The sequence below is a fragment of the Thermobia domestica genome, chromosome 14 (genome assembly GCF_964235325.1).
Source record: "Thermobia domestica chromosome 14, izTheDome1.hap1.1, whole genome shotgun sequence".
NCBI classification, from domain to species: domain Eukaryota; kingdom Metazoa; phylum Arthropoda; class Insecta; order Zygentoma; family Lepismatidae; genus Thermobia; species Thermobia domestica.
This window is the reverse complement of record NC_137467.1, coordinates 29,220,646-29,234,729: the sequence shown is the minus strand read 5'-3', so window position 1 is coordinate 29,234,729 and position 14,084 is coordinate 29,220,646. Positions and strand designations below refer to the sequence as shown.

At 34.6% G+C, this 14,084-nt stretch overlaps 1 protein-coding gene across 1 annotated transcript in view; it reads left to right on the top strand.

Moving 5' to 3' along the window:
• Positions 1–14,084, top strand: part of rdgA (retinal degeneration A) — a gene marked incomplete in the record, with an annotated part of 666,123 nt that overhangs the window by 581,481 nt on the left and 70,558 nt on the right. The window contains 3 exon segments of the mRNA XM_081737830.1: positions 6,300–6,400; positions 8,040–8,183; positions 11,967–12,192. Coding sequence (XP_081593956.1) covers positions 6,300–6,400; positions 8,040–8,183; positions 11,967–12,192 — 471 coding nt within the window.

Here is a 14,084-nt window from a genome sequence, read left to right as displayed (position 1 = left end):
AATGAAAAATCCAATTTAATGAGATCCAAGATAAGAAGAACGAATGCTTTCCCTTTCTGTATAAATGAATGAACTACAATACCTAAATGATTCAGGTACCAAATATCCTTAGCAAGACCGTTACCCCAAATACCCTTACCAAATACCTTTAGCATGTTGAGTTTAACGATTGAGGTAAAACTGGCAGTAAGTCTGTTTTATGTAAAAAATTAAATAATGTTATGTTACACATAAAATGCACAAGTAAGCTTGCTATGACTTTCAGCAAATTAACATTTCTAAACAACACAAAAAGCAATGCTCACATTTGTTCACATGCTTACATCACTCATTGTATGCTTAAATCTAAAATGCTATGATAAAGAAAGTATCTTTTTTTTTTAATACACATGATTAATCGTACGAAGTAAAAAAAAAAATAAATTAATAATAAAAGATCACTCACAGCAAAACTAAACATTCAGATGTAGCAGACAGCATGTTTTTTTAGTTGTAAAATGTTATATGGCACTTATGTTCAAGAACTTTATTTAAGACTATTGTTTTTGCAAATTAATACATTATATATATATATATTTGTAGAATCCCAATGTCCGTCTAATTTTGTTATAGGAAACGTGCCATTTTGTATACAGTATATTGTAGTGTATTAGAATATTATCTGCTTTAAGAAATTTATAATAACTCTTAGAATACTAGATTTTTAAAGCTACACTTCAGGAGAAAGAAAATATCCAAATACTTGAATATTATTACTTGTAGTTATTGTGTGCCAAAAGAGAGAAATGTTTGGAATGCGAAACAACATAGATTTTATATGTATTATGCAAATGATCTTTTAATAGATACATTAATACCAAATGTCGAATAACAGTGAAGACTTCGCTATTGTGTGTTTCCTTTTCTTAACAAAAGTTTTATTATTTGACCAGAATCTTTTGGTGCTTCGTGATAGTGCGAAGATCCCTAATCATAGGCGCCGACTTGAAGAAAATATTGGGGAAGGGGGAGAGGGGGAAAACAATGAACATCATCATATTCAGCCGTCTTCTATCAACTGTTTGATGAAGCAACTCTTCTCCCCTCCACAGTTCTCGGTCCGCTACTCCGCTTCATCCCCTCCGCTGCGAAATTCACGACCTAAGTCAAATTTGCCTAAAGCCAATAAAACAAATTCAAGTTCAAAATTTGGGAACTTCACTGCAACTTTACGCACCATGTTGATCTTCACTTGTCATATCAGTGATTCCAGAGTGTTGGTTGAAGCTTCAGTGCTCTATTAAACGTAGTTTTGAAAACGGCTTTTTCTATTCAATAGGAAGGCTGTTCCTAATATATAATTAAAGGCACGACGATGCTTATGACAGAAATTCTTGCTCCACTTTGTTAATTCTTCCTCGACTGGATTATATTGGAGGGGCGAGGACCCCATCTTTAAATATTGGGGGGCCAAAGGTGTCCTGACCCCCCAAAGTCGGCCCTTATGTCCCTAATTTCATCCGAATCCATACTACCTTATGATGGACATCATTATGTATTGGGGAAAGAGGGCAATTCCTTTCACTTTCTGACTTCTCCAGTTTTTCCCTCATAATTTTCCTGGAATTACCATCAGTCTCCTTTATCCTACAGAACATAAACGTAGGATATTAAGCTAAATATTTCATTTTGTGATACTTATTTAATGTAGATAGTTTCGTTTTCACCACGTTCATTGAATTTATAAGAAATTCAATTTCTTTTACACCTGATAAATTTATAAAAAGCATATTCCTTTTATATCTCATTAAACTTATAAAAAGATATATTCCTCTTATAGCTAATTGAATTTATAAAAGCATATTCTTTTTGTGTTAAATTGATTTTAAGAAGTCGTATTTGTTTATATCTAATGTGTTTTGACTAAGGCTGAAGACATTTATTCGTGGTTTTTGGGAATAGAATTGAAGCAGTAAGTTAGCCGTAATTCAAGATACAGTACCTGCAGCTGAGGTGAAATAAGAAAGACCCTGAGAATAATTGGCATAGGGAATCGGTCTGGGACCTACCAGAAAAGTAGTAATAGTAATCACACTAAGTTTTTCTGCTCCCATTTTAAAAGTCAATCATGAACCATGTCATATGTCTATTTACAGCTGAAATATTTAGTTAAAGAAATATTAACAAAATTATTATGGACGTTCCGAAAACTTCGTCTGGAAAAATGAACTTTATCAGCATTTAAAAAGGAAAAAAAAGGATTATTCTGTATTGAAGGAACGGTAACGAAATATTGACTTGTGAAACATGAACAAGACAATTGTAAACGCTTTTTTTTAAAAAAAAAAAAAAAAAAAAAAAGCCCTAATAAGTCACTATAGCAAATTATAACCTGTTATAAGGCTGTTAATTAATTTTATACTTATGGAATATTAACGTAGTCACTGAAACCATTTTCCGAAAACTTGGCCACAAAGAATTAATTCTATTATTTCGAGAGAAATTAATTATTAGGATAGTAAAATTAGCTCCATACAGTAAATCCAAAAGAAACAAAGGGTTGGGTGTCCTAAAGTGTTTATTACCATTTACTCTAACATAGGTTAAAAAAATGTCTCCACAGAAAGACTGTCGGGTTTGGGAGGGGGAGGAGGAGGGGGGAAGAGAAAGGAGTCAGAAAAGTATATTTTCTCAGTTTTTCGCAAATATCTCGGAGACCGTTTTGGTAAATTTTTAAATTTATGGGAATCATGTGACAGATCTCACTTCACAGTTGCGGAATTTTGTATAGCTACCGTAATAGCATATTTATTCGCCTTATTCTATTCGCACGTACCTAACTCCACTTGAACGATTCTATCTTTGTTGGAAGCACAGAATTACTAGGGCAAACTCGTGCACATGTTCAACGCCATCAGTGTTATCAACACCGCGTAAAAAATGTCGTCCTTTTTTTTTTTTTTTTTTTTGACATGCACCTCGTAATTATTGTTTGTTGAAGTTCAGCGTTTCTTTTCAGCACTGATGTTATAGCAGTGGCGGATCCAGGGGAGCAATCGCCCCCCTCCAAAAAAAAAGAAGAAACTTTCTTATTTGATATATATAAATAAAACCCATCCCATAGTTTGGAGCTCTTAAAAGTATCTCTAAGTAGCAGTATTACAACTCACTCCCCCCCCCCAGAAGTCCGTCCTGGATCCGCCCCTGTGTTATAGGAGAGTTAGATCTACAGTTTAAGATTGAATCTGAACCGCTGTTCATTTTTCTTTCCTGATAAAAATTACAGTCCATTACAATTGGAAGAAAATCTATCAACTTGGCAAAACTGAGTCTACACGATCTCAAAATTTAACTTGAGGTTTCTGAGTTTTTTTTTTTTTTTTTTTTGAACTTTTCCTATTGCTTAGATAAAAGATTTGGTTTATTTTATGGGTTGTGTTAGCCGAACAACATTTTCTAAACCAAAAAAATGTATAATAATAATAATAATAATAATAATAATAATTAATAAACTGTTTGCAAGTTGGTAAGTACATTATATCCCCCAGTAGCAACTGATGTTGGGGAACGTTCATACAAAGGTGTAAAGCTTTTGGATGGGCCATTCTTAAGTACACTGACTTATTCAGATATCTGAAGTGCATTTGTTAAGATCACGCATTGGAACTTTATATGAGATTGTATTGTTAATACGTCCATCCGTTATTGCACTGTTAGTACGTTCATCCGTTATTGTGCTATTAGTACGACCATCCGTTATTGTACTGTTAGTACGTCCCTCTGTTACTGTACTGTTAATATGTCCATCTGATATTGTACTGTTAATACGTCCATCTGATATTGTACTGTTAGTACGTCCAACCGTTATTGTACTGTTAATACGTCCATCCGTTATTGTATTGTTAATACGTCCATCCGTTATTGTATTGTTAATACGTCCATCCGTTATTGTATTGTTAATACGTCCATCCGTTATTGTACTGTTAGTACGTCCATCCGTTACTGTACTGCTAAACGTTAACGCTTATTCACACGTTAACGCTTGAACGAAAGCTATTTTTTTTTTTTAAAAAAATTCTGTTCTGTTGTTTTTGTAAACAGCTAGAACGATTATCTCGGCCTAGTTGGTTAATGGAATCAATTCGATAAAATCATCGGTGGTAATGGAATGGTGGCTATCCATATCCCGTTTCAAATCGGTAATATTTCCTATCTTTTATGCAACCCACACAACATAAAATAAATATTGGTTGCCTATAATAAAGGATATGGAATCATGTGAACCTCTTTACTAGAATTTATATTTAACTTACGTACGTCCTCTAGCCATAATTCTTGAATGGGATTAAGTGTTAATCCACAGGATCCAAAACGGGTATCAAGGGATAATCCAACGGCACAATTTTTCTCTGAGTAGTGGTATAGAATGAGGAATTATTGTACTGTACTATGAAATAGTGCATGACAAGTAGAATCTATATATTCTTGTTCTATGCATCCTGAGAACATACAAAATGTATGAAAAGTTCAAGATGTGTTTTTGTATGTTAGATTAAGGCATGAATTATATCACACAAGTTATTACGTGTTTCTACATGTTACATTCATCAAAATGTTATAGTGCCTCTATCCGATTTTATTCTTTAACAAGCCTTGTATGAACAAAATCGGTAGATTCGTTTCCTATAAAAAGCGTTCAAGTAACTTCCCAACTAGTGAATTAATATTTATGGATTTTGGTGAAAAAATTATTAATGTCATACTATCTGATTAATAGTAAGATAGGTACCGTATTGCTCATGTAATAGGCGAACATTTAAATCTGTTTTAGTTACTCAGCAATCAGTTTGCGTAAAGTGTATGGATTTTTATAAACTACTACCAATCCTATAGACAGTGGTTGACTTGGAAATAAGTTAGCATTGATATGTTCGTGTGCACAGACTTGTTTATATATATATAATAATAATTAATATATATAAACAATAATCCGATCATACTCTCTCTTTTACCATAATAAATGTGCAATAGACAGGTATTTATGAAAGGAAAATTCATACCACACTAAAATAATTATAAAAAAAAAAACGTAAAATACACGGAGAAAAAAAAAATCAAAATAATCCGTTAAAAATTCAGATGTGCAAAATATATGGTGGCACAAATTAGGAGAGTATTTCCAAAACTTTCTGGACTGATAATGAAATATTGCGCCACTGCTAGTAAGCCGTTAAGGCTGCAGTGCTAAATCTGGGCTGTAGAATGGATGTTGAATATCCTTGAAGCCACAATCTTTCTCTGCAGCCTTAGCAACAATTGAACCATGTAGACTGGATCATTGTCATGTCATATGCAAGCTCAATGCAAAATGACTGATTCAAACCACCACCTCCAACGAACTGACGCAGGTAGACAGTTGAGACTGATACATTATTTCTCCCATAAATGGCACTATACGCAATGAATGGCTTATTACTAGTGGCGCGATATTTCAAACTCATTCCAGAAACTTCTGGAAATTCGCTCGTATGTGGACAAATACGGTATTGATGAATTATGAACAAAATTGTTGCAACCATCTTTATTTTAAAAAAAGTATCCGATTTTTACCCCTTAGTAAACTGTTATTTTTTGGGGTGTACAAAAAAAATATAACTTGCCCTCTGAGAAGTCCCACATAAACTTTATTTTATCTCGATGTATAGTGTGACCTATTGACTTCTGCACGTACAGTCGCAGGAATAAACACGGATGTGTACGCAAAAACTTTTCATTTTTGGGCATGTGTTTTTCTTGAAAGTAGAAATTCGATAATAACATACAAGTCTCAAATAATTTTACCCCTGTGTGATAGATTTGGTTAGCAACTTAGTCTAAAAAATCTACGAAAACAAAAGCTTACCAGGCGTGGAATGGCTATAATGCCGCTTCTTTTGTTGTCAAAGATTACGTTGGGCATCTTTCAGGAAGAAATGAAGAATAAATATATAAAGCTTATTTAAAACAATCAACCATGGAATTGACTTTATTGTGTCAGTAATGAGAGAGATTTTTAATCTCCCATGTTCAGAAATACATATATCCAATTATTTGGGTAAAAAATAAACAAGATTTTTTAGTGCACATACACACAATACAATCACGTCAGAAAATAAATTTGATGCAAAAAGGAATGCTTATTATGTACTTCATCTGTGTGAAAAAATAAATAAATAAATAAATAAATAAAAAATGAATATTTCGTAAAATATTTGCATATTCATTTAACTCCATCACTCAAATTAGAGTGCAATAAACGTTGTTTTCCTGTTTCTTTACAGAGGAGAAGCGACTCTAGAACAAATAAAAATTAATGTAAATAAAATATCAATGGCTGATTATGAGCAACACCATAACGATAAGGATCTACTTAAGCAAGCAGGTAAGTGAATCTCCTCAGTCGTGCTCAGTAGGCTTTTCGCAAGTACCTGATATTTTCCTCCGTAAAATGTATCATTCAGTTCTCCAATATTGTGGGTAAACAGAAGGAAATCGTACGTTAAAAAAATAAATAAATAAAAAATTAAAAAATGAAGATGCAGTTAGCTAGACCTTACATAAAGGAGCGCCTAACGTTGAATCTCCCTACAAATTTGTCTAGTGACATCAAAAATACTTGGTATGAAGACCAACCATCATATACATAATTCAACACCTGGTCTTCCGGAGCAAACATTATGTCCAATATACCCAAGAAAAAGGCAGAAAAACAAAATATTTTTTAATACCAGGTGCAAATGGCGGTTTGTGCTGAGCACTAAAAAGAAGTTTCCTTTTTATGCTGTAAGAAGTAACTATATTTGTTCAAAATGTTAAAAATAAATAAATAATAAAAATAAAATAGTATTATTTAATAGTATTTAATTAGTAGCTTTCAATAGTATTTAATTAAATGGGGTGCTCTGGCGCTCCACGAGTGTATTCACATTAACATTTTTTGTGAGTGTATTCCATGGTTAATAGGTGTCATGGTTATCATACTGCTTCAATTACTAGATTTACAAAAGTAATTTTTAGTTTTTCTCTATTTTCTCGAAAACTATGCATGAGGATTTACTCACCAATATCAGTTTGTTCAGCAGAGTGAGATTTATCGTTTAGCATATACAGGGTGTCTCAAAAGCCCCTGATATATGGTAACTCTGTTATTATCAAAGCTACAACAAAATGTAAGAGGGAAAACCGTCTCCAATTATAATGTTTTCAATCTAAAGTGAAGGAATATTTTAAATCGGACGAGCCATTTCTGCTGTACACTTTATGCGCCCAATATTAAATGAAAATGCAACGTTGCCATTCATCTGGGGCTGAGAAAGGGATGGACGGGACAAGAGGTGGACAAATTTTGTAAGAGTGTGGTGAATAGGGGCATGTTTGAAATTGGGGGCTGGCCGTCTACACGTTAGCATATCAGACAGTTACTTTATTCACTTATGTTGTGGATCCAGGTAAATGTCAATATTTTATTTTCATAATATTGGGCGCATAAAGAGTGTAGAGCCCAAATGGCTCGTCCGAATTTAGAAGTTCGTTCACTTTAGATTGAAAACGTCATATTTGGAGATGGTTTTCAATCTTACATTTTGTTGTAGCTCTGAAATGAAATGAAATGAATTTTTTGAGTTTTACGTCCCACGATTATGCCGGTTAGGCTAAAGGAGACGGTGATGATGAGACATGAATGAAATGGTGGAATGAAGAAAGTGGGAGGAAACGGGAGAACCCCGAGAAAACCCACGCACACGGTGTTTGTCCACCACAAAATTCACTTGATGGTAGCAGGGTTTGAACCCGGGACCACAAACACTAGAGGTGAACGCTCTATCACTGAGCCACCGCGGCCCCCTGTTGCAGCTCTGATAGTAACAGAGTTATCCTATATCAAGGGACTTTTGAGACACCCTGTATGTCTCACCTTTCCACAACATTTTTTTTTATCACTCGATAAATACTAATAATATTGTGGAATTTTAAATAACAAATTTAGCAGTTGTACATAATTCTCTTTCTAAATGTTTCAGCTATTCCTCTCGGCGTTCTTGAATTGACACCTAGTTCTGACTTAGAACAAGTACGAAACCTGATCACAAACCTTCAGAAGGATGAGAAAGGCGATCACAAAGAATTCGCAACACAGCTGTCCAGGGATTGGTGCTTTGTGGACTGTAAGTATTGTATTATTTTGCTGGAATCTCATAAATTCAGTATGATGAAAGGTGTTTAAATATACTTGTACACTTGCCTCTTATGAAAGTGTATTAAAATGTTTTTTTTTTTTTTTTTTTGTTAAGTTCTAAAACAGAACAATTCTGAATTCTATAGAGATGGGGAAATTGCTTACACAGAGTGCTGCTGTTACTTTTACTAATCAAATAACTACTTTCCCGAAACTAGGCTACTCTTTATTTTCTGGTACAGATATCTGCACACAACACTTCAAATTACACCATGAATACTAATTGTTATTTTCATGCTAAGAAATATTATTGTTCCTGCTTTTCCTTGATATTCTTGTAACATAAAAAACGCACTTGGCGTAACGGTCCGGTTTGTGGGTCTGAGCGGCTCTACGCCATCTGTTAGCGACTGGTGGAATTACGTCCATCCTAGCGACGAGCGCGCCGCGTCGTTCTATCGCTAATCAGCGTATCGGGAGCTATCTAGACCTAGTGGTCGTCACGTCTTTTATTCACGTGACTCCCCAATTTGCCTCACGACGCTGGGTGGACGCCAAAAATTTGGGATGCATCGGCCGGGAATCGAACCCGGGACCACGCGAACATGAATCCAACACTATAACCACTACACTACGGTGTCCCCCAATTCTTGTAACATACACACTTGTATTGTCCAGCTCCTGCTTACAAAAACTGTCGAGTCATGCCAAAAGCCACAGACTATTCACCAGCTAAACGCCACAAACTATTTACTATTACACTCTTCACAGACTATTCACTATACTATAACATTCTTCACAGACTATTCACTATTGGGGCCCTGGTGGCTCAGTGGTAGAGCGTTCACCTCTGGTGCAAGGAGTTCCTAGTTCGATCCCAGCTCTTGTCAAGTGAACTTTGTGGTGGACAAACACCGTGTGCATGTTTTTTTATCGGGGTTGTGCCGTTTCCTCCCACTTTATTCATTCCACCGTTTCCTTCATTTCTCATAATCACCGTCTCCTTTAGCCTAGCCGGCATAATCGTGGGACGTAAAACTGAAAGGTTACCTTATTATTCACTATTACAAATGGTCGTAAAATCTTTTTCTAATTTTAATTGTCCAGTGTGTCGTAACCACTTTGTCGATTCACTTGAGAGAAACAGAAATTATTCTTTCCTTTTTTTTTTTTTTTTTTTTTTGTCATGTAGCAAGTGTGTTTTTACATTCCGTGCTTGTCGATGTAGAACATTGTATTATCAAAATGGCATCTTTTCAAGAAGTATTGGTCATTTACGCTTTTATTGTAATGATAGTTAGTTCATTATGATGATATTAATTAGCTAATAAATTTTGGGCAATTTCTAATCAACTATATTATATACTGTCGTGTTGCTAGTGTGATTATAAAAATCTTGATTAGTTGTTTATTTCAGTATCAGTTTCATCATAATAGATGGCGTGGTTATCGTAAAGCTTGATTGGTGTATACTTCAGTATCAGTTCCATTACAACAGGTGGCACGGTTATTGTAAAGCTTGATTGGTGTATACTTCAGTATCAGTTCCATTACAACAGGTGGCATGGTTATCGTAAAGCTTGATTGGTGTATATTTCAGTATCAGTTCCATTACAACAGGTGGCATGGTTATTGTAAAGCTTGATTGGTGTATACTTCAGTATCAGTTCCATTACAACAGGTGGCATGGTTATCGTAAAGCTTGATTGGTGTATATTTCAGTATCAGTTCCATTACAACAGGTGGCATGGTTATCGTAAAGCTTGATTGGTGTATACTTCAGTATCAGTTCCACTTCAACAGGTGGCGTGGTTATCGTAAAACTTGATTGGTGTACATTTCAGTATCAGTTCCATTACAACAGGTGGCATGGTTATTGTAAAGCTTGATTGGTGTATACTTCAGTATCAGTTCCATTTCAACAGGTGGCATGGTTATCGTAAAGCTTGATTGGTGTATACTTCAGTATCAGTTCCACTTCAACAGGTGGCGTGGTTATCGTAAAGCTTGATTGGTTTATATTTCAGTATCAGTTCCATTACAACAGGTGGCGTGGTTATCGTAAAGCTTGATTGGTGTATACTTCAGTATTAGTTCCGTTACAACAGGTGGCGTGGTTATCGTAAAGCTTGATTGGTGTATATTTCAGTATCAGTTTCATCTTAATAGATAGCATGGTTATCGCATAACATCAATTTTTAGGTTCACAAAAAATTAGTTTTTGTCGATTTTTTTTTCAAAAATCACGCATGAGAATTTACACTCATCCATATAATTTTGTTCAGCTAATGTGATCTATTGATAGGTTTACGAGGGTCATGCAATAAGCTCTTAGAAAATCCGAAAGATGTCATTTGTAGTATCGAAAATAATTTGCTTTTAGTAAGTTATTCCTCACTAGACTGTTAAAGTTTCAGCTATATTCGCCACGTGGTTTCGTTGTCATAGTCAATTAAAGAAACAAACTTTTGTTTATTTACAAAATAGAAACAAATGAGTTCCGTGCGGCATATTTAAACATGTATATTTAAAAGTTTAACACCGAGAGAGGTCAAAGCCGAGTTGGGTTAAGTTCATGGCACATCTGCTTCTGTGTTTGCGACTGTTTACAATTGGGTAAATGAGTTTAAACCTGGCCGTATATCCACCAGTGTCTTTCGGGACATCTAATGGAAGTGACTCCGAAATGATTGACAAAGTCCAGAATATGGTTTTGGTGCGATCGACGAATCAAAGTGCACGAAATATTTGAGGCCACAAGCATATCACAAGATACACTGTTCTCAATTTTGCATGAAAAATTAGGTTTGGAAAACATCTCGGCAAAATGGGTGCCGCATTTACTCTCAAAGGAGAATAAACACAATCATATGATATATTCGGAGGCTGGTTTGGCGCTTTTCCTCGCAGTCATGACGAGTTTCTGCGTCGATACATAACAGTGGACGAAACATGGGCACACTACTACACTCCAGAAACAACAGTCGAAACAGTAGTTTTTTAAAGACGATTCAACTCCGAACAAGACGATGGTAAAATCGATTTACTAGGTAATGACCACAGTTATTTTTTTTTGGGGGGGGGGGACAAACGCGGAATCATTTACATCAATTACTTGGGAAAAGGACAAATAATACATGAAGAGTATTATACATCGTTATTGCACCGATTGAAAGAAGAAGAAAAAGAAAGAAACGTCCTCATTTGGCAAAGAAAAAATCTCTCTTTCATCAAGAAATGTACACTTGCGCAGTTTCGATTACGAAAATTATGGAATTAAAATTCGAATTATTACAACATCCACTGTATTTACCAGATTTGCCCCCAGTGACTTTTTTCTCCAAATTTGAAAAAATCGTTTGGCGGAGAACGATTCACGTCAAACGAGGAGCTCGTCGCTCAAGCAGATGCCTATTTTGAGGACCTACCGAAATCCTACTTTTTTAGACTACTTAAAAAAGTTCGAGACGAGATTACGTTGAAAAAAGTCGACCCAAAATGGTTTGTTCTTTTTATCTTTTTCCAAGAACTTATTGAAGACCCTCGTATATTTCATTTTTGGTTATTTTTTACCGTTAAACACTAATGGTATTGTAGAACTTTAAATAGTAGACGTTCCATGGCCTTGTTCATGATATACAGAAACATCAAAATATTTGTTTTAATTTCTACATATTTTGGTATTGGCGTCTAAAGAACAGCTTGAGACAACAATTTGCGATCATCAACCCTAAAGGACAACTTAAACGATATTTTTAAATTTCGTTTACAGCTTGCACTGCGGAGAGATTTTTTCGAGTTGACCGAGCACAGGAGCATCTGCACTATATGACTGACATTGCCAGCGATGAGCTCTTTATCTTGGACACGGAGCCTTCCACATTACCTCAAACACCAGATGAGGAAACTGCATTCCCCTCGCCAACGACAAGCAATAGATCAGTGCTCGAGAACCAATCGTCTGGAAGTGTTCTTGACGACGATACTCCAGAACTAAGGTTAGTATTTCTTTTGTGTTATCTTTTATACTGCAGTAAATTTTTTAAAAAGAAATATGTTCTTTCATGCCCTCTAATTTAAAGATTAAAGTAATTATTTTCCTAAATATCTATATATTCGTGCAAGATCAACTGAGACAAGACTTACAGGTGCAGTAAAATTATTCATTACTGTTAACGTTTCGGGATTAAAATAATGGCTTCCTCAAACTATTTTCATTTTTCTGACAGTAGAAGGAAATACTCAGAGCTATACCTATGTAGGAATAGCTTCTTCGTTAATAAATACACAAAGTGACCTTGCTAAACTTCGGGAAGTGATTTCTGATCCCCAGCACCCTTAAAAAAAAAAAAAAAAAAAAAAAAAAAAAAAAAAAAAAACTGATTGGATTGAGAAGCATTTCGTATGGAAGTCAGGGTAGAGAGAATATATCCCAATGCTAACTTCGAAGCCGAATATTTTCTTAAAACATAGTTTTTCCGTTACCTACAATAGACTCCCGAGTATCCGACCTAATGTTGCGGGAAAGCAGGCCGGATAACACAAAAACCGGATAGGCTATGAACTAATTTCTTTATGAATATTAAGCATACCCCAAAGAACAATTTACAAATACATTACTGTACGTACTGTACAGTTATAATCAGGAATAGGGCAAGCGTACTGAATTAAGGTCCGTTATACACTGACGAAACAATGAACAAGGAGCATAACGCTGCTCTTTTCCTGTCACAACTTGTATTTTGCACACGACACGTAGGAGGATCGTAGCAGACGCCCGCTTCCAATGCCTTGGCAATCTTGCCAATGCAAGGCCTTGGCTTCCTCCTTTAATTAGGATAAAAGAAAACTAGACCGGATAGTCGTGAGCGGATATTCGGTAGTCTACTGTAGTTATTTATTTTATTTATTTATTTATTTTTCAATCTATACACATTTCTTTCTTTCTTAATTTTTTCTAGTATTATTATAAAGTTCTTGAGCCAAAAAATAAGTTTGATTTTCTGACGTTTTCTCACTCTTGTTTTAATTTTTTTTCTGGTTCCATATCTGTGTATTATTTTAATCCATGCGTTTTTTCTTTTCATATAGAAGTACAGTTTTTATATAAAATTTTTCGACGGTTAAAATTGAAAATTCTCTCTATATATAGGCCTTCTAATCTGTTTTCTTTACTTCTATTTAAGCGAATTCTGATTATATTGTTTTGCTGGATTTGTAAAGGTTTCGTGTGCGTTTCAGAGGCACCTCCAACTTAAAATATAATATTGTAGAATATTCTCAATAAGTGCCTAATACACCATATGTAAAACCTTTAATTCTAAACAGCCTCTTAGTTGTGCAAATTTATACAGTAATTTTCTTAATGTTTTTGTTACGTGTTGAATATGCAAAAGTGTTCGTTAATTTTTACAGTTGACTCTGATTAAAAAGAGTACTTGTAAAATTTAGCAACAATTAAAAGTAAAATACTTAAGAATAAATTTATATATTTTTAGTTGTTCATAGTTGAATTCGTAATCCTGTATGATGTATTCTACATAGTATGAAAATCAATCATCTACGCTCATCTTCTTTAAATGTTGATGCCTTTAAAAAAATAAGTGGATATTAGGGAAAGATTCCAACAACTTTTGCAAAGAGCTTGCAAAAGAGTTCTTGCTAATCGACTAAAATTGAAATCTCACGCCTCCATCGCTTAAATAGAAACTTGTTTAGACTCATATGTATTAGAAAATATTTTATCTCGTTAACAGAAAAAAACTTCCCGAAATTCAGCAAATTTTTCTTGTTTCGGATACCCCTTAATTATTATAAAGCTACAATCCTTTGTAAATAACTGTGGTTGTTTTAAAAGTAGAGTGAAGTTTGAAATTCTTACATTGCTGTG